Raw genomic sequence first — 21,286 nt, forward strand, 5'->3', positions numbered from 1 at the left:
TCCTGCACAGCCTGTGTTTGCAGAGCCTGCTAAAACCTGAGTGCTACAGGATTGATGGTGTCACTGTTACTGACTGAGCCTCCATCTCCTCTGTCTCTACATTCTTTCTTCCAGATCTGATCCAATCGCATGCCAGACTTCCAGTCTCCAGGAATGTCTTTTCTTTCCCTTATCAACCTGCTTACCTATGCGACCACACCTTCCTCTCGTGTCAGGCAGAGAAGAATTCTGATTTCAGCTTCTCCTCCTAGTGCAGGCTCTGGAGTTGAAAAGCCTGGATTTGAATCCTGGTCCTGAAACAGCCTTGTTGTAGGGCCTCAGCCAAGTTACGTAACCTTGATTGCCTTAGTTTCTTCAGCTGTAAAATTGGGATAATAATAGTATCTACCTACCAGTGTTCTTGTAAAAGTTGTCTGAGACAATCCAAGCAAAATGCTTCAGGCAATGGATGGTGCATAGTAAATTTTTCAGTAAATGTTAGGTCATATGATCATGTTCATTGTTACTGACATATGACCCAGAGTGAGAGCTACTTAACCTCATTGAGCCTCACTTTCCTCAAGTGCAAAATGAGGATAACAACCTGTTTTACAGGGTTGATTCAAATGAAGAGATGCATATAAAGGCCTTGGCTTACGTGAGAGCTCACTAAATGTTCCTGTCATCATTACTATTACTCTAGTCTAAATAAGACATGACCTCCGTCACAATTCCACCTGCTAATTAAGAGGCAATAGGGAGTAGTGATTACAACCATGGTCTCTCTCCTGATTCTTTCTCTGGGTTTACTTACTGGCTGCATGGCCCTGAGCAATAGCTTCCTCTTTCTAAGCTTCAGTGTCCAATAAAAATAGTGTCTGGTGATGGGACACTGAAGGTTAGATGAGGTCCTGCAGTGTAAGACAAGTCTTGGGGGCCTGACATGTCATCAGTACTGGGTAGATCATTTTGTTGTTGTTGGAAACCTGACTTACCTTATTTCTGTCAATGGAGGTCCCTTCTATGAGGCTGCAGGATGAAACTTTGCAGTGGCCTTTGACTCTCTCCTCCTCTTTATCTCTAACAACCAACCAATCATTAAGTCCTAGAGATTGTTCCTCCTAAACATCAGTCTCCTCCCTGATGCCTCTGCAGTTCATCACCATGTCCCTTTGCTTCTAATCCCCTCTAATTTGTCCTGTGTGCCAGTTCCTCATCACGTTTTGAAAACAGGACTGTCAGCGTGTCACTCTCCACAGCAGACCCTTCAGCAGCTCATTGTGGACCACAGAAGGAGGCTCAGACTCTTTCAAATAGCATCTGAAGATACTGCACAAGCTGACTCCCTCCCACCTGTGTCTCCTCATCCTCCATTTCTCACCAGCCGGAGCCCTCTGGTCCTCTCAGGCACATCTGCCAGGTGCCAGGTCAGTCCCACCTCCACACCTTAATGAACACTGGTCTTCTCCTCCTGGATCACCTCCTGTACAGCCTGTGCCCTGCCCACCTTCCAGGCCAAGCCCAAGGCCCATGCTGCATATAAATACTGCTTTTTAAATTATTTTCCAGAATCATAAGGTTGGCCAAGAGTCTATTGGACTGTTCCAGACACAATGGCCTTGTCCCCATTTGAATTTTTGTAGTTGTGATAATGTGGATGTGGCTTTTGCACTCATTTTCTATCCAACTTGTAGAACTATCTTTCCAAGCTTGTCACTCACTGAGGGCAGGGACCTTGTTTTACTCATCTCCTGACTCTTCTTCAGCAGCAGAATCGAGCCCTTGAGCAGCTGCTCAGTGAATGTCTGAGCAGCCCCAGGGGAAAAGGCCCCACCATTTTGCCCTTTCTTTGCCCGGGGCCCTGACTCCTCTGGCACACTCCTTTCTTCTCTTTCCCCTTCCCCTTCTCTTGGCCCTGGATCTTTCACTCTGCCTCTTCCCTGTGGCTCCACTGAGCCCTCACACTTGACATCGGCCCTCTGGCTTTCCTTCTCAGCTCTGACTTTTGCCCCATCTGATGGTTCTAAGTGAACAGCCCAGCAGACAGCTTCTTTCCATGGCTCAGATCCTCTAGGAACTAAACTCCCTAACAAAAAACAAGGAATCAAATGACACAATTGCCCAGATATGGCAAACATGTCATTTCTGCATTGCTTGCAGGTTCTCTTCTATAAAGAGCTGGGAAGCTTGTTTAAATCCACAGTGATCTCTGGCTTGGCCTACCCTATGAGCTAGCAATTGAATAAACTTAAGAAGGAGTCAGCACATATCCAGTGTATCACCCCCAGTCAGTCCTGTCTTATTCTTGACACTGGGTCTTCATTTCTTTCTCTTGACCCTGGTTAGGCCAATTCTGAAGCCCTCTGTCCACTACTCTTCCTAGTTGGCATTTTTTTAAAGGCTGTTGATCTCTAGGATCAGACAGTGTCAATAGTGCTAGAACTGACCTTGGACAAGATAAGAGCCTAGCCTCCTCTGCCACTGGTACCAACCCATGCCTCCAGGGACGACTCAGGACCAAGATGGCCCCAGCGGTGCCATATGAAGCTTGAGCCACAGACTATCTAGCCATTTACTGGTCTGAAGGTCGCCCATCCTCAGAAACATTGCCCAGACATCGACTTCTCTTAACAGTCCTCAGCTTTCCACACACAAAGGATATCAGTGCTGTGATAACTGCATACGCTGACCCCATTGCAAACGAGCCAGCAAAGATCCCCAGGAAATTCCCCACGGACTGGAAGAATGCAGCAGCATCAAATGCGTTTGGATTCTCCTTGGGACTGTAAATGGATATAGAACTGAAAAGACAAGAGGGAAAAGGTTAGTTAGTGACTTTCATCTTATAGCCCAGATAAAATTTTGCACCCACTTTTGGGACAGGCACCTTTTCCTATAAGGTTGAGTGCTAGTTGGAAGCAGGGGGTCGGGGGGCAGGTGAAGAGGGGCAGAGGTGGAGAATGCAGAAAGCTTCCCCCTTGCTTACTGCCCCCATCCCATGGGATCCATATATTGCTGCCAGTCAGTAAACATTTTTATATTGGAAGCGTCGTAAAGAATATTGTTTCTGAGCAAACTAGACATTAAAACATGGTAGGTGTATACGGAATCTGCTGAGAAGATAGATAACTGTGAATTATTTAGTGGCCATATGTCTTCAGTGCTGTTATATATTCACAAATGTTCCTGATAAAAAGTGCACTTTTATGGCCTGTGCACAAATGGGTGATACAAATCACAGCGTGCACAAAATATTCTGCCACGATCTTGTCATAAACCACAAAGCATTCCTCCTCTCTAGCGTAACCCTTCAGAAACAGATCACCAATGATGTTCAGAACGTCACAGGATTAACCCCTGGGGAGAGACAAAACCCTCGTTTTCCCACTGAAACAAATGGTAGCAGCTGCCCAAGATCATCTTTTATACCCCAATTCTGGCGGCTGCCAATAGATTTATTTCCATAGAGAAAAATCAATCCACCAATAGGCAGTCTGTTCACTTAAATATTTTTGAGGACGTGATATTTGCTATTTTTTTTTTTAACCAAGGGCTTAAATCCCACAGTGTTAATATGAAGGACATGGCGCGTCCTATTTTAGGAAATATGAACTCCGTATGGTGGCATTAAAATGAACAGATGTGCTAGAACCAGTAGCTTTAGGGAGACTAATGAAGTAACATTTCAGATTTTGGGGAGGGGGCTGTTTTTATGTTAATACAAATTTTTTAAAACTAATCAGGAAAAATCAAGAGTTTGGCGGTGGGTTTTGAAAAGGACTAGCGGCGTAAAGGCAAAAAGTACACAAGACACACCGACTGAGACTAGATTGCATTTTACAAAGATGTAACTGCTTTATGTTTTATGGTGCCAGTGATTAGAGCATGTTAACTCTCTGACCTGACTTTTGTATCCAGAGACTAGTTAAGAGTGAGCAGGGGGAGCGGAGTCCAATTCTCCTACAAGAAGATGTGTGGCACAGAAAAGGTAGTTTTAAATGTTCTTAGTTTTCACTCGATGTCTTTAAACCCCCAAAGTAGGCCAAACCCTTCTGCTTTGATCCTGTAATTGGATAAGGAAGATGAATGTGGGTCTTGAATAGAGCCCTGAAATGTATGCGAGAAAAGGACTGCCTTTGAAGTGTTTTTCTTTTTGTAAAGCGTTGTGCTTTGCAGGGAAAAAAAGGAAAAGCAAACTCACATTTGGGTCCTTTGTATCTGCCAGTCCTGAGAAAAAGGTGTAAAACCCCAAGGCCATTAGGAAACCTGTGCTCAAGGCTGTGAAGCTTGATGTGTTTGTGTTGACATTTGCCAGCATGTTTCTTCATTCCAGTGAAGAAACCAGAGTGATGAGAAAACATTCCTGTTTGCATTCTGCCTTTCAAAGGTTTTTCCAGGGTAACACAGCTTTGGACATAATTCTGTGAATGCCTGAGGCTGTGAATACCAGCACAGCTGACCCACAGACCAGGCACCACTTCATCTTACCTGCGTCGCCCCACCCCTCGGGGTGTTTTCCCGGTCCTGGTGCTCCTGGGACTTGGTTCTGCGAGGCACCACATCAGCCATTCAGCTGTATCCTATACCTTCATCTATGCAATGTTTTTCTTTAAAGGATTTTTATTCAAGTTCAAGAGCATTTATTAAAGAATATCTATGAAATCATAAGTTTGATGTGCTAATTATATTTCTTTTGAATATAAGTGAGAATATGTAATTGGATAAAAAGTTCACCTATGTGTCCCCTAAAATCCATCTAGGTATCCCCACTGATTTTCAGTCGGCACTTTGGGAAATGTCTACTTCCTGCCCACCCAACAGGAACTAAGAACATTTAAAACTACCTTTACTATGCCACACATCTTCTTGTAGGAGAATTGGCATCCACTTCCCCTGCTCACTCTTAACTCTTAGCCAATTTGTTTGCTAAACTTTATCCCTTCCCTCTGATGTTTGACTTAACTGAAAGGAAAAGCTTAACTCCCCTTGACCTATGGAGATTGTCCCTGGAATTTGCTGGCCCTAAAGCTCCCCGGGACATGTGCACAGGGGGCCTGCCATGTGCCAGGGGATGCATTCTCTACAGGGTGTGGGAGGCAGTCAGAGAAGGGAAGCAGAATTTTATTCAAAAAACATTTTATTGAACACCTGATATATGCAAGGTATACCTAGGCAGAGAAGCCCAAGCTATAGATGCCAAATTGTTGTAGTCCCATCCCAGTACTAAGTATGATTTTGTGAGAGAAACACAACATCTAATGGTACAAAAGAAGAAAGAGGCACTATTTTAGAATAAAGGAGATGACATTTGGGCCACAGACAGTGATGGGGAGAGGGTATTCCAGGCAGTGGAAAGAGTATAAGGAAAGGCAACCAGGCAGGTGAGTTCAGGGCACACACCAGACGTAGCTGTGTGGTCACGGCTGGACCCCAGGCAGCACGTATGTGGGCACATGTGGAGGGGTGAAGACAGGTGAGGTGGCATTACTCCAAGCCTTAAGTGCCATGCTGATAAAATGTGAAAGCCTTCACACGTACATAATATTTAGTTGTCTTATGTCTACATCATAACTTTATTTGATCCTATAACACCTCTGGGAAGTAAACAGAGCAGGTATTGTTATCTCTCCTTTTCCTTTCCTCCCTCCCTCCTTTCCTCTCTTCCTTTCTGTCTTCCTTTGTATAAAATAAAGAACCTAAGGATCAGAGAAGTTAAGATCACACAGCTACTAAGTTCACAATGTAGATTTCTTGTTTCTCCCTTAAAAAGTGATTTTATTGGGGGGAAACCACGAACCCACTTCAGGATAGTGGAGTGACAGTGTCACACCGACTATAAGGACAATAGGTACCAGGGCTTTTCATAGAAACCTGCTTTCATGTCTGGATTTGCCAGGCCTGCCTGGGTCTTGCTTCTCTCTGCATGCACAGAGCAACCTGGTGCCTGGCATATGGCATGCTATATAAAGGCTGATGGAATGAAGGCAGGACAACTAGAAAGTAGAAAAGAAGAAAAACAGGAAGGAAGGAGGCTTCCAAAGCTAGTCATCTTTTAAAATGAATCATCATCTGCAAGATTTTTTATTAGACATTGAGTATGTGTAGTCATGTTGTGGGTACTTTCAGGGTTATCAATCCAATCTTGAAACTGACACTTGAGCCTTTTAACTTGAGCCTAAGATTTGATACTTATTGGCAATGTGGCCTTGGACAGATTACTTCCTCATGCTTAGACTCAGTTACATTGTCTGTGAAATGGAGATAATAATAGTACTTATCCCCCAGACGTGCAGTGAGGCTATGAGGTACATTTAAAACTCATGCGAGTATCTTGTGAATTGTAGAGTCATCCACTGAGTGCTTATTATGTGCACTCAAAACAAACACTCAATAAATATTATTTATCCTTACCATCATAACCATTTTTCTGCTAAGAACTTCCACGAGCTTCACAATGGCAGACAGCAGATGCTGTGGCTAAAGCAGGCCTCAGTTCCAAATAAGGGCAGATGGGGTGTGGCTGCCATCGTGGCACAGCAACCTTTGAGGGGGCTGGAGAGGAATTAGTCACCTTTTCAAGGGAACAGAAGGGTGTCCAGGAAGGAAAGGCCCCAGGCAGTTACCCCAGGGAAGTGATCACTGGGGCATGGCTAAAAAGTTGTCATATTTATCATGGAACCCTTGGCTTGGTGGATCAAGGAGGGAAGGCGTGCCCTCGGCAGCGTGGGCAGAGGTGTGCCCCAGGGACAAGAGCAGGCCAGGAGCCTCAGCTTGAGATGCTTTTTCCCAAGTTTAGTGGGGGATGTTCTGGGGCAAAGCCCTCTGGCTTCTAGTGAGGAACGAGGCAAAGGAGGCAGAAGTCTATGGCCCAGGGAGGTTGCATCTCTCTGGACTGCTGGAATTTTAGGATGTTGTTCTTTAAGGCTCTCTCAGCCCCGAGAAGAGGCATCTCTTCTGCACTCTGATTTTCAGCTGCGGTACTAACAATACTAAGCCTCTGGGTTTAGGAGCAACAGTTGCAGGGCAGAGGGTGGGAGTGGAAATAGCCAAGGGTTTGGGTGGCACGTATGGAGTTTTCCAACTTCAACCTAAGGGAGGAATATCATTGCTCCAGCAATTCCAGCCATTTAGACTTCTCCCCTGTGCCAAGGGAGATGCTTAAACTATTAATGGATGAAAATACAAGAGAGGGGAGAGGAGGGGGAAAAGACTTGGATTTCCTGTTAACCCACGTGGCGGTTGTTCTCTGGGATACCACTCTGAAGAGGCACTGTTTATAGTGCAAACTAGTGAAGATGGATCTACAAGCCTCAGATTTCTGGGAAAAAGTTGGATAGAACCAATGTCCTTGAAAATGACATGACCAGAAATACACAGTGGTGTTTAAATATTCATCTCATAAATTGGAGATAAGTCCAGGATATTGATTCATTCTGTTCAGAAACAGATTATGCAGCAAAAATTAGTTTGATGACAGTGTATTGTATCCATACTCAGAAATAAATGTGTGCAGCATCTTTTATTCAAAAATTTTGAAATGGATGAAGTATCCTAAATTCCTTTGATGAAAGCAATGTGAATACAGATCATCTTGCTTTCTGTACCATTTAAGATTCATAGACTTATGATTGAGACTCCAGTGTTTCTCTACAACCCATCTTTTCTTCTATATGATGCTCCTGCAAGGAACGTGCCTGGCAGCTTAGGTAGCATTAAGAGCAAAGAGCCTGAATCTGAGATCTGGGTGTAAATTGCAACTCTGCCAGTTTCTGGCTATATGACCTTGAGCAAGTTATTTAAACTACCTGCACTTCAGTTTCTATAAAATGAGGATGATAGTAATAGTACCTACCACATTGGGTTGCTATGACAATTAAATGAACTGATGTTTATAAAGCATTTGAAATGGTACCTGGTACCTAGTAAGAACCAGACAAACATTTCTTAAGTAAATCATCTCTCTCTCTCTCTCTCTCTCTCTCTCCTTTCTCTCAGAGCTTCGTTCTTAGTTTACTTCTGAAAGGAGCATTTCAAATAAATTTCCAATCAACACCTCAACCTGACCAGAACTAAGATTTTATCACCTGTCCCTCATACTCTGATTGGCTGGTCCCTGGTCTAGGATCTCTGGGTGGCAGGGATCATCTGATCATATAAATTTTTGTGTGCAGAATGGTGTGTGGCACATAGTAAGTGCTCAGTAAATGCTAGTGCTGAAGAAAAAGAAGGAGGAGGGGGAAGAGAAGGAAAAGAGGAAGAAGAAGAGATGCTGTGAGTGAAATGATGCCAAGAGTGAAAATGAAATAATAGATACGGAAAGTATTATACAAATTATACTGTCATCATTTCCAACAATGCCGTCCCCTCCGTGGCTCTGGCCATCGTCCCTTTCTGGACTGTACTGAGTCTTCTCTTTCCAAGTCATTACAATCTTCCTTAAGGTCTGTTTCCAACACCATCCACTCCGGTTATCCTTCACTGTGACTGCTAAAGTATTTTGCCACACAGTTTCTCACAGGAACTGCCCAACGACCTCAAGCTTCTGGGTGGATGCATCACTCTCCTCTGACCTGTGGCCCCAAATCCCACGTCCACTTGCTCTTCTGGGTGCTTAATCAGAACAACCTACTTCTCTACCCCCAGCCCAGCCTCATTTCCTTTATTAACATGAAATCAATGTCACTGGAAAGCTTATTTTAAAAAGTCTTAAGCCAACACATTGCATTCCCCTCAGAATTTCTAGGAACTTAATCATTGCAGAAAAAAAATGAGAAAATGATTATTATAGCCAAAGATATACAAAAGAAACTTCCATTTTATCTGCCAAATCTTTAATCCCTAACAAAAAATCTTCTAATAATTGGCACCACATCATTGAAGAGTTCTTGATTACTTGGGACGTAAATATGATGTGGTTTATTTTTTTTTCCAATCACTGTTTCCAGCTGTACTATATCAAATTCCCCTTCATGCTGGGTAAGTGGTTTCATTAATGATGTCTTGGTCAAATTCCATGATTCAATTCATTTTAGTTATTAAAATTTCGTGCAGCCCAACTTAAAACCTAAATCTTCAAAGCAAGATTCCTATTCTCCCTGCAGAATATTCTAGAGTAGCAGCATGTTCCTCCTCCTCTCCCATGGGTGCCAGCGCCCCCTGGTGTTGGAGGTCTGGAGAAGGGATGGGAGTCCAGCTTTCTTTTCATGTGGCCAACTGTTTGTCAATGGTCGGCAGGGGTCTCTGGTCTCTCATTACTGCTTGATCCCTCTTAGGGACCTCTGTTGACGTGATAGTACCTCCATTTTGTTCAGAACCCCCTCACGGGTGCCACCGGATCTTCCATCCACCCAGCTAGCTATGCACACTCCCAGCCTATTTCCATGGCTTGGATCGATCAGTGGCCATGTGGGCAGCTCAGTGGCTCTCACCTGTCTCCTGACCTCCAATCACCTTAATCTAGGGTTACCCTGAGCACATTCCACTGGCCCTATAGCACTGGGCTGGGTGGGATCACCCTACCTACTCTACAGACACACCAAGCTAAGAAGCCTGCAGGTCCTGCTAGCAGACTCCTGCTTTCAGAAATCTCTAGGCCAGAGGAGGCACAGGTCCCTTTGTTTTTGTGGGATCCTACAGTTAGAGGAGCCATATACAAGAACTCCCTTTCCTTGCTCTTCTTTGAGAGGGGCTTGGCCCCACTGCAGGTTGCTACCCTGGGGAACTAGCTGGCAATGCCTCTTCTTGTAGGCAGTGCCAGTCTTTTTGGGTGATTCCAGTAGAATCTCTTCCACTTGGCTTAGGAGAGAGGAAGCACTTCTACAAGCAGGGATGATAGGGTAACAGCTTCATGCCTCAAACACTGTATTCTCTCCAAAGATGACCGCTTTGTTTCCCCCCTCCTTTCATATACTGATTTGAGGCAAAAGGGATGGAGTGGGGGTTGGGGGAAATGAGTCTGATTCTGTTGCCAATTAAGCAAGTTGGGAGGTGTGGGGTCCTAACTGCTGTGGAGTCCTACTATTCTTTTTGGTACAGAGACATTTAGCAACTTTTGTTTTTGGCTACGGTCCCTAACCCCAATCTGGAAAACAGGGAAAAGCATACAGAATGACACATCATGTGATGTTTATGTCGGGGTACTTTTCGTTTCTTTTCTCCCCATCTAGAGCTGACTCATCGTTCTGCTCTTAAAGATACATTTTGAGGAGCAATACAACGTAAAGGGGCAATGAAAACTTGTAAAAGCTGCTCTGTTTTGTTGGACCTCGTGTCACAGGTAAGAAACAAGTAGAAGAAAAAATAATTACAGTGCTATTTTGTGCTTAAAATTCTTTATGCCTTAAAAAAGTGGATCCTTATCTATTATTTATCTTTTAATAACTGTACCAACCTGCCCTTTCTCAGAGAAGTTGCTTAATTATGAATAAGGAATTGATTTTCATGGGGCCAGGAACTGTGTGCACACATTGGAATTCATCTGGCATCTGCCTGCCCATTCTGGCTTCTGTTCTGCCGAAGGCCGATGAACCGCTGTCAAGAGAGCCTGCTGTAAAGCATAACGACTTCAGGAATTGGGGGCATTCCAGGCACCCTGGGAGGTTACAAGAGCTGCCTCTTAATAATAGGAGGTCCTGGCCAGAAGTTCCCTGAGCTTGAGTGAGAACCATAAGGCTTCATCTTCCCAAGGGCCAAAGACCTATAGAGTCAAGAGCTGTGTTGGCTGGGGGGTGGGGGTGGGGGGCATGTTAATAAAGTCTTTCAGCTTCTGAGGGACCATTTAATGACTGCTCTCTCAGAATCCAAATTTATACCAGATAGTGATTTTTTAAATCCTTGACAAATACCATTTCTCCACTTTGATGTCAGGCACAAGAGAAAAAGATATGGGGAATTCTGTGGGAAATATAAGCTGGTATATCCTGGCTGCCCCAGGATAATACAGTCTCAGGCTGAAGTACTTGGTTTATTCCATCACCAAATATTTATTGAGCACCTACAAAGTGCAGACATTGTTCTCAGCACTGAAGAAACTGTAGGGAACAAAACATAGCTCCTCACTTCATATTCCTTACATTTCAGTGGAGAACATGATAAACAGCCAAGCAAATAAACATATGATCTAATGACAGGGACTGAAAAAAAAAATAAAGCAGCACGAGGATGGGACAGAGGGAGATTGGGGTTCTGCTTTAGCTAGGATGGACAGGTAAGGATTCTCTGAGAAAGATCATTAAGTGGAGGCTGAATGAAATGAAGTGGAGAGAGCTTTCTAGGTCCTGAAACAGAGCTTGCTCAGTGCACCTGAGGAGCCACAGGAGGCCCATGTGGCTGGAGGGAAATAACTGAGAGGAGAGCGGTGGAAGGCAGGGCTGGTGCAATGCCAGGACCCAGGTCTCATGGAGCATTTCAAGCCACTGGATTTTCTTCTAGGGAGAAAGAGCAGCCACTGGAGGGTTTGGGGTAGAGGGGACATGTTGGATAGAATATTCCAGGTGAAGTCTATGTTAATAGCAGTAGAGAAAATGGGCAGGAGACAACATGATCCCATGATACTCTTGGGCTGAAGCAGCCAGGCTTCTCCTCATTGGTCTGGAGATGAATTCAGCAGAAATAGCTGCAGTGTGCATTTGAAAGGTGGCCATGCAGAGGAAGAACTGGCCTCATTCTTTGTGTTTTCAGAAGACAAGTTAAAGTCCAAAAGTAAAATATTATCAGGAGACAGATTTCAATTTTATATTCTATTTCAAAATTCCCTAATTCTTAGACATGATGGAAAATAGGATGGGCTATATAAAAGAGTAGTGAGTTCTCTGTTGTTGGAGGTGCTTAAACATAGAATGAAAGAGTTACTTGCCAGGGTGCTGTGTAGGAAATTCGTGTATTAGACAGTTGGATGATGTGACCTCAAGGAATTGCCTACACCAAGGGTCACTGACTATCTGTTTTCCCATTTCCTCCAGGTCTGCCAGGAGAAAGATGTAGGGTATTTGGCTGTCCTGTGCTCACCTGAATCCTGATGTAGGAAATGGCTGAGCACACACCAGTAAGGAGCAGTACCTCAACAGAGGATGCAATGAAGGTGCCGACGATTTAGGTTGGAGCCAGTTTGATAATGACATCAAGAACAGTTACAAATTTCAGCATGGAATAAAGCCTTTGACAGATTCCTAAGTGGCTCTGGTCCATTAAGTTCCAACTTTAAGGTGACAAAGAGAGCTCTGAGTTTAAAATTGGTTAAAAGGGAAAAAGAGTTAAAGGAGGTTTGTTATGAATTATATGTGCATTTTCTTCGAAAGGAGATCTTAAATTACTTTGCAATTTAACTTGAAATGTCTTGTCAGAATTGAATTAGTCTGTGGGCTATGAGAAATTTTCTCTTACATCTAATATTGAGAGGAAAGTGAATTTGAGATAGTCCTAAAGATAAAAGCAACTTGCAAATACTCTTATTTCTTTTTCTTTCTTTCTCTCTCTCTTTTTTTTTTTTCTGAAGCAGAAACAGGAATTTGAATCCCACTACTATGAGCCTATTCATTTAAGAGGGAGAGAATAATTCTCATGGTCTAATGGGAATTTCTACCCTTTTTACAGCTTTTCAGTTTCTTTAATCCTCATTAATGAAATCTTAGCTCCAAAGAGTTCTGTGATATGTGAAACTTTTAGTCATAATAGATATAAAAACACATACAAAAGTAGGTTAATAGCAACCAAAGATGGAAACCTAGTTAAAATTAAAATATAATCATAAACAGGTGCAAGCAAGACCAAATATTAATCCCCAAGGATGAAAGTAGAGGAGGCCAGACTCTCCAACATTTACTGAACCCTCAAAATAACTTACTGTTCCCCGTATTCATTATTATGAAGCATTCACTATGTGTCAAGCACTATGTTAATCATTTTTATAAGCATTATCTCATTTAACCCTCACAGTAACCCCCTGAAGTAGATGTCAGTATTATTTCCATTTATTCAGATGAGGAAACTATAGCTTAAAGAGATTAAGTAACTTTGTGTATTTCACCTCATTTAATCCTTCCAACAATCCAATGAAGAAAGTACAGCCATGATCTGCATACTAACATTTTGGTCAACAACAGACTGCAGATACAATGGTGGTTCCATAAGATTATAATGCCATATTTTCACTCTTCCTTTTCTATTTTAGATATGTTTACACACACAAATACTTATTGTGTTACAATTTCCTACAATACTTAGTACAGTAACAGCTGTACATAGGTTTATAGCCTAGGATCAGTAGGCTGTACCACATAGCCCAGGTGTGTAATAGCCTGTATCATCTAAGTTTGTGTAGGTGCACCCTTTGATGTTCACATGATGACAAAATCACCTAATGAGGCATTTTCAGAATATATTACTGTTCCTAGGGGATTCATGACTGTATTATTCTCTTTTTAGAAAATAGACTCAGGGAGGTTAAATGATTTGCCCAAGGTAACTTATTAGTAAGTGGAGCGTCAGGTATTCCATTCAGTTCTCACCAAGTGAGAGTCTGTGTACAATAGAGACGGGGGAGTGGAAACACCTGGCTCTATTGCCTGAGTGTGCTCACAGAGGAAATAACAAACGCTTTACCTTCGTGGCGTTAAGGTAAAGACCACTCTTGGAAGTTGAAGATTTTAGGGATTCTAGTCCTAATTTGCGAGATAAAAATTACATTAGTTAAAATATCCATTTAAAGATGAGTAGTTCTGCTGAAAACCTAGTGCTACTTACAAGCCAGGATTTCTTAATGGAGACCTCTACTTCATACTAAACAGGTTTTAATATGAAACTGTATCCCATATCTTTTGGCATTCACACCAACACTAACTCAGGTCTGCCATCCTATGTGATTGTTCACCCTGTTCTTCCCTGTGGTAACTATGGTCTCTTCATAGTAATTACTTATCTGTGTCTTGGTGGAAAATGGTGATAATTGTGTCTCCTTCTTAGAGGGGAGATTAAATGTGTTAATACGTATACAGTGCTTAGAATGCTACCTAGAACATGGAAAGCACTCCATAAATGTTAGCTGTTATTCTTATTTTTGCTATTTATGTTAATATTGTTGGAATGATTGCTATATCTTTCACCATTTGCTCAAAAGAAATCAATAAAAACTAAGGTCTACTTCTAAGAATAGGGAGGCATTTAGGAATTCCAAATAGTGTGTCAGAACATAATAAGAATCTTTTGGGGTGGAATAAGCAATAAGTTTAGTTAGATCAAATATTGAATTCATCTTTTTCTTAATGAGGCCTGTAGCACAGAAGGCTACTGGGGTAGTATCAAAGAAGGGGATGTGTGGAAATTGTTAACAACCGCTAAGCACAAAAGATCCATAGTCATCTTGCAAATCTAACAGAGCTGAACTTCTAGCAGCCTTGCCAGGGAAGGGCACACATCCCACAGAAATCCTGTTGCTTGCTATACCCAAAGGAAAGTATGTTTGAGAACAGACAGTATCTAATGAAGTTGTGTGGAATTGCTGATTAGCAACAATCAAGAAAAAACATGAAGCCAATGGAGTTTGCCTTTGTGGCAAGATCACCAGTTCACAGCTCACTGCATGCTACCTAGAGATAAAGAAGAATCAGCAAAGGGGCACTTACTTGGATTGGAGCCTGCAGTGTTTCATAAATGCTGTGTACTGAGGACAATGATGAGTGGCTGAATGAGATACTGGTTTCCTCCAGTTGGGTCAAAGGACTTTTCATAGACAGTGGGCTGCCTTCCTAATCTGGGTGCCTTTTATTCCCGAATTAGATTAAACTCCACTCCGATTATAAGCAGCTGCTTGAGACAGCCTGAGGGAGTTTCACCTGGTGACAAGCCAACTCCTGGAAAATATTTGCACTGATCACCTCATTCCCCTGACCCTTCCCCCATCTTCCATTTATTAACAATTAAGTGAGCATCTGGGCCCCAAATCACAGCCTAATTTAATTAAGAATCTGCATCCATCTTTTTTTTTTGGGGGGGGGACAGAGTCTCGCTCTGTTGCCTGGGCTAGAGTGAGTGCCGTGGCGTCAGCCTAGCTCACAGCAACCTCAAACTCCTGGGCTCAAGCGATCCTACTGCCTCAGCCTCCCGAGTAGCTGGGACTACAGGCATGCGCCACCATGCTTGGCTAATTTTTTCTATATATATTTAGTTGTCCACAAAATTTCTTTCTATTTTTAGTAGAGACAGAGTCTCGCTGTTGCTCAGGCTGGTCTCAAACTCCTGAGCTCAAACGATCCTCCCGCCTCGGCCTCCCAAGTGCTAGGATTACAAGCATGAGCCACTGTGCCCGCCATCTTCTTAAAGTTGCAGATAATTTCACTTGAATTCAAGATAACTTTGGGAGCAAACCACACAGTTATCTTCTTAAACTAATGTATTTAACCAAGGCAGTTGTCTCACTCCCACAGATTTCAATTTTGTGTTTGAAGTATGGGACCTTCAGACCAACAAATCTTACCAAAGAGAGTTTTGCTTCTACGTAATGTTCTTAACTCACATGTTGCTAGTAGTTTCTGTGAAGCGGATATTCTATAAAAGAGTCATCTCCGGCACTAGCTGTTCAGGACACAGCTTTATCTGGGATAAGAATGTGGACATTAAGGTATATTTGAATCTCAAACCAATACAACTTGTAAGAACTGATAGATTCCTAACTCAGGCAATTCATAGACCTGTCCTGCCCATGCAATAAAGAAGATAGTTACTAAAACTTGGAGTTGGAGGCAAAGGGTGAGGGTGAACATTTCATTTGTCAAGGGTATAGCTGAGCGGTGGAGGAGCACAAGCTATTATTTTGTGCCAGGAACTAGAGCCCTGGGTGCCGAAACAGCCTTGAAGGACCAGGAGGATAGTTTTTGCATCTGTGGCAGGCAACATCTCAGAGCCTGGGGGCACATGAAGACTGGAAGACTCAGTAAAGGTTGGGTGGGCAGGAGGTCTTTGAAGGCTTCAAGTTAGAACCAGGTAAGCAAGCTACAATTAGTATGTGAATAGCCAGCAAGGGGCCCAGGAAATCAATGATTCTGAGAGTCCAGGGATGGATATGAACCCAACATTTGTAAATACACATGTGTGTTTTTCTGGAAGGAGATTCCTTAACTTTCATCACTTTCTCCATGTGGTCCATGACCCCCCAAGAGGTTAAAAACCACTGAAGTAGGGATATACAAATGCTGGTGGCAGGACAAGGAGGGAGTGGTCCAAAGCTAAGGCAAACAGTAATCAGCAGAAGGTGAGACAAAGGGAGCATTGGATAAGCAGGGCAAGGTACGTGAAGCAAGAGTGCCTTGGTAATAGAGGAACCCTCTGCCCTAAGACAGAACCTTTTACATACTTGCTGCTTGGCAGGGATCCTATGTGGTTGCCCTTGGCTAGCAGACAACATGTGGGAGAACACAATTGCATAATGACAAATCACAACGAGTGGCTGTTCCTGACACCTAAGTATATGTAGAGAAAAGAGTGAGGTTTTGAGGGTTGTGTTTACATGGGAGTGACACATAGAGTTTAGGAAGTGTAGTGGGTAATACCATGAAGCAATAAATTAATTTATGGCCTGATCAACCCTACTTTCTATCCATGGTTTAGATGATGTTAAATGTATTGATTCAACACATCCAAGGCTGTGTTGCTAGGACTGGCCGTCACGGCCACCACTACCAGGGCTCCACTCTCCCAAGGTCAACCAGAATGTGTGAGGCACAGCAGCTCCCAGGCCGTGGTTCAGTTCACTTATGGCTAGATCTTCAAAAGATCCACTGTCTGTTTTTATTTCCTCTGAGAGCAAATGGGACAAGAAGGCTGATGTGCCCCAGGACTTGGGGGAGAAGTATCCATTGAGGGGTAAATTATGAAATAAGTAATCTTGGTAAAAAAAAAAATTGGGATGCAGATGGCTTTGTCTGAATGGGTTCAAACTAGAAACTCATTTACAAGGAAGGAAGGAGGGAGGCAAGGTGTGGGTCAGGGGGAGGGGCTGGTACAAGATGCCCGGAGGTGAGGCAAACAGCAGACGGTGAGGCCGGCTTTCTGGTACTCCCCCCCACCCCTCTCTTGTGCGTGTTCTCTCTCTCTCTCTCTCTGGTTTTTATTGATCAGGTTTTCTTTTGTATTACCATTCTACCCATTTAGTGGGTATGCTACCAGCTAGTATTATACTTTTCTCCTTAGGTGGGACTAAGATTATATATAAATAACAGATTCTTTGGGGAAAAAGGTAGAATTCAATAATTATACCTCACTCCTCTGCATTAAGTGTATTCATTAGACTTTTATTCAAACCTATTATCACCTTCTTAAAAATTAAGTTTTAAAAAAGTACGTCAGGGCCATTGTTAGAAAACATCCAAACGGAAACAGAGTTGAGCCAGTGCTGGGAGAGGAGAATGCCATTTAGATGAAAATAATAAAGGTCTGTAGTACCTTTCAGATCTATTTAGTATGTGTGCGTTTGTGTATAAAAGAGTGAGGAAGAGAGCCTCTAAACATTTTTATGCTGAGAAATGACAGAAACCCTGTTTTTATTTACAAAAAGCCTGTGTTATCACTTAGCACTAACAAACACCTTTAGGAGGAGGTTGATGTACAGATAGCACCTTTGCTTCATATGAAATATGATGGTGAAGGCCCAGGTAACTTCACCCACAGGAAAAGTATGAGAATCCCCACACACCTAATGCCAGCATTTGGGGACTATAGTGGAATGGAGTCTTAGAGAACCGGACAAGTAGCCCTGCCATCATCCCCTGCCTTGGGTTTGCCTAACAGTCCTTGGCTCTGCCACAAGCCAGGCAGTGTAGCTGGCAGTGGAGAGGAAGGAGCATTGGTTCTGTTAAATTATTTATATTGAAAACATTCAGCCCTTAAAATTCTGGATTTTTAAAAAAGAACTTAATTGGTAAGTTCTCAAAATGAGGAGAGAGAAAAAAATAATTCCCAGCTTTTCAACCCATAATAGAATAAACTAGTAAGATATAAAAAGGTAGTTTGCTAGTAAATTGCGTGATTACCCTATGCAACACCAGCTTAATTTTAGCTGTAAATACTGAATTTGGAAAGCATTTATGATCTGTTTCTGCAGAATATTCAGTGTTGAAACTTTCTTGGATTTCATCCTTTCTATATGACAATGTTAATAACTGCCATTTATTGGGGGCCCCTTGCAAGCCAGAACTGTGATATGCATTTTGTATACATTCTTTGTAATCCTCACAATAGCCTCATAGCAGAGATAAGACTTTTTTACATATTACAAGGGGAAACTGAGGAAGGTTAGCAAGGTGGCCAAAGTCACGAGCGAGCAAGTGATAGGACTTGAATTAGAACCTTAGTTGATCCAGTTCCAAAGCTCCTGTGAACTTGCCAGAACTTGCCATAGTTCTTGAAAGAACTATGTGCTGGCAAGTTTGTGGGTCAACAGGTTAGTTGTCTGTGGTGGTCCCAATGGGTAAGTTACTGTCTTAGTGCCCACTGGTGAGGTCTTTAAAGTATCTAGTGTAACTTGTATCTGAGCATCTCTTTAGTTCTTTCTTTGTGTGTTTATTCAATAGCAAACCAGCCAAAAGAAAAAAAGAAAAAAGAAGAAAGTGGCCCCGAGGGCTATCCTGAGAAAGAAAGCCTTTGCAATGGAAGTGGAAAAGGGCTCGCTTTCTGCCAGACTTTCCCCTGGGTGCAACAAAATGTTCACGTTCGAAAGGTGGAATGTTTGGCTTGTTATCTGGCAGGAAGTTGCATATCTGTCTTTGGCTGCTACTAAATTTTACATATAATTTAAACATTATTTTTCTATCAGAACAGAATGTATTGCCAAACGGAGACTCCTATGGGGGCAAAATGATGGAAGGTACGCCACCAAAGCAGACTAGAGTACATCTAGACAGGATGTCCCTAAGAAATGGGGACCTGGAAGAGTTCTCTCTGAATGCATGATTTGTGCTTCAGAACACACAAGAGTTGGGGGCAGTGGTTTCTTGTGACCTAAGTCGACCAACAGAGGCTCTCAGTGGAGCTGGTGGACTTCACCCTGTTTGCTGATCTGTGGAGAGATCATCCCACAAAACCATTTTCCTTTTGGCTTCAGAGGTAGTTCAGCAAAATAGAGCACATTTATTAGATGAAAAATTAATTATACTGAGATGCATGTAGTGCCAGATAGTGATCCCTTCTTTACAACAACCCTTATCAGACATCTGCTTGAAACCACCCTATCCAGAAAAATGTACTGACTTCTTATGAAGAAAATGATCATCTCCCTTTTTTATTGTCACATTACTTTCAATGTTCCCTTTCCTGCACCAGGATTTAAATCAGAATGTCCTTCATTCTTGTTTAGTGAAAATAAAATTGTTAGAGTTACATTCCTCTTGAGTCTCTCAACTAGTATCTGCTACAATGCCGTGAATACACTGATTAGGGTGGGATGGGTGAAGTGTAGAAATGAGGGAGAGAGAGCGAGGGAGCACTACAAGTCTGGCAGGAGCTCCTATTGACTGAAAAATGAACCCTGATTGGCAGCACAAATGATACATGGGATAAGTGTGGCAACCAAACAGCAATGAAGATTTCTCTGGAAAGACCCCATCAAGTGGTGTTCTAATCCCCAATTCTCGCATGGTTGGGTATATAGTTGCTTGGTTGGTTTGAACGGGGAACAGGCTTGGCAGCAGAAAGGAGGGAGACGGGACACACTGCTTGCTGCACAATAGAGTCGAATATGCTGCTTCATCCTATAATAAAAATAGAATAATCCCTAGTGACTGGGCTTAAAGGGGGGACGTTTTTTATTTTTCAGCCATTTTCCAAACTAGGATAAGATGGAATCTTTTTGTAATATGTTTCCTACAGCCCAGGCAAAAACTTTCTCCATGGGCTTCTCTGACTCACGGGTAGAAAACAAACTAGGGTACCACACAGTTTAGTAAAGTTTGGATAAAATATAAATTTGATGGTGAAATACATACTCTAAAGTTTCAGGTCCCATAGCTAAAAGAAAATATGAAATAACTTGTATTTAAGAGATTTGAACCTTGAGAGAGATAAAGCAGATAATATAAATCCTAACCTCTTCTCAAGGGGCACACACAGAAATGCACACACTGTCTCACAGACATAAGTGGCCACAAATCTATGCACGCTTGAATCATCTCATCAGGTGTCAGAGTTCTTTCGAAGTGAGTGAAGGATTTTGGTTTTGACGTATATTCTTGCTACATTCAAGGCTTATCTATAGTCTTAGAAACCACAGCGTTTTGAGATTTTATTATTTCCCAAAATGTATACCACCTTTCTCTTTCCTTATAGATAGTTCCTGTTGAATTATCTGGCTGCTTCCACCAAAGGCATTGTCTATGGGGGCGGGGGGTCATTAAAATCATGTGACATCAGGCTTAGGGAATATGCAAAACTCATTAAAAACTCAACAGACAGACCCCCTCCCCACAATGTATGAAGTCTTGAACATGTGTCATGGCAAATCTTTTCTTTCATGTTCCTCTTCACTCACCTTAATGTTCAGCAAAAAGAAAGTGCCAGAACATTTAGCATGAGCCCATGAAAGATGCTGTTAATCTCAGAACTGAGTTAAGAAGAAATTTAAGGTTACTCTTAAATGCTTTCTTACTTATTGACAGATGGGAACAAATTGGTTCCTAGAGTCTCAAATTTAAAGGTTTCTAAAAGCTGTAAGGAAAGCATGGTGCAGGAATCAGGCTTCAATTAATGCTCTAATCATCACTGTCATTGCTATTACGCAATTCTGTTTAAAGTGGCATATTTGTGAAATTGAACACAAGCAGTGGGCATTGCCCTCCCTAGAACTGAAGTATCAAGAGCTGTTGCCAAACTGTTGGACTTTAACTCAGGACCACAGATAAAAGGCTCCATTCCTACTTACCAATTCCCTCTCCAGTTCCCCAGTAAATTTATTTTGAACACATTCTCATATCTTTTTATTTTTCAAAAATGAAAATGTTAGTGGGAAAAATCCACTCCAGTGTAAGGGGCACATTATTCTGAGAGCATAGCTTTCCCCACAAATATCAGCGTCATTTCCACAGCTCTGTAATAAGTGGCTGCAGCTGTTGCCATGGCAATTTTCATTTTTAAAAACTGTATCCACACAAAGAGAAGCAACGCAGCTGTTTGCATGAGGCATCACAAAGCAAGCCCAGATGTAATGGCGACCCTGCCTTTTGCCAGAATGAGGGGGCTGCGTCTGTAAGTCTGGGCAGAACCAAAGGATGGGGCTGTGGCTACCCCTTGAGAGGGGCCTTGCTTTCATCTGAAGCTCAGGAAACTA

The 21,286-nt window shown here is 42.5% G+C and overlaps 1 protein-coding gene across 1 annotated transcript in view; it reads right to left on the reverse strand.

Moving 5' to 3' along the window:
* The window catches only part of SLC9A9 (solute carrier family 9 member A9), a 530,362-nt gene that overhangs the window by 292,904 nt on the left and 216,172 nt on the right, over positions 1 to 21,286 (reverse strand). The window contains exon 7 of the mRNA XM_045539403.1: positions 2,642 to 2,780. Within this exon, the coding sequence (XP_045395359.1) occupies positions 2,642 to 2,780 (139 nt within the window). The remainder of the gene's footprint in view (positions 1 to 2,641; positions 2,781 to 21,286) is intronic.

Source organism: Lemur catta, chromosome 1, assembly GCF_020740605.2.
Source record: "Lemur catta isolate mLemCat1 chromosome 1, mLemCat1.pri, whole genome shotgun sequence".
Lineage (NCBI taxonomy): Eukaryota > Metazoa > Chordata > Mammalia > Primates > Lemuridae > Lemur > Lemur catta.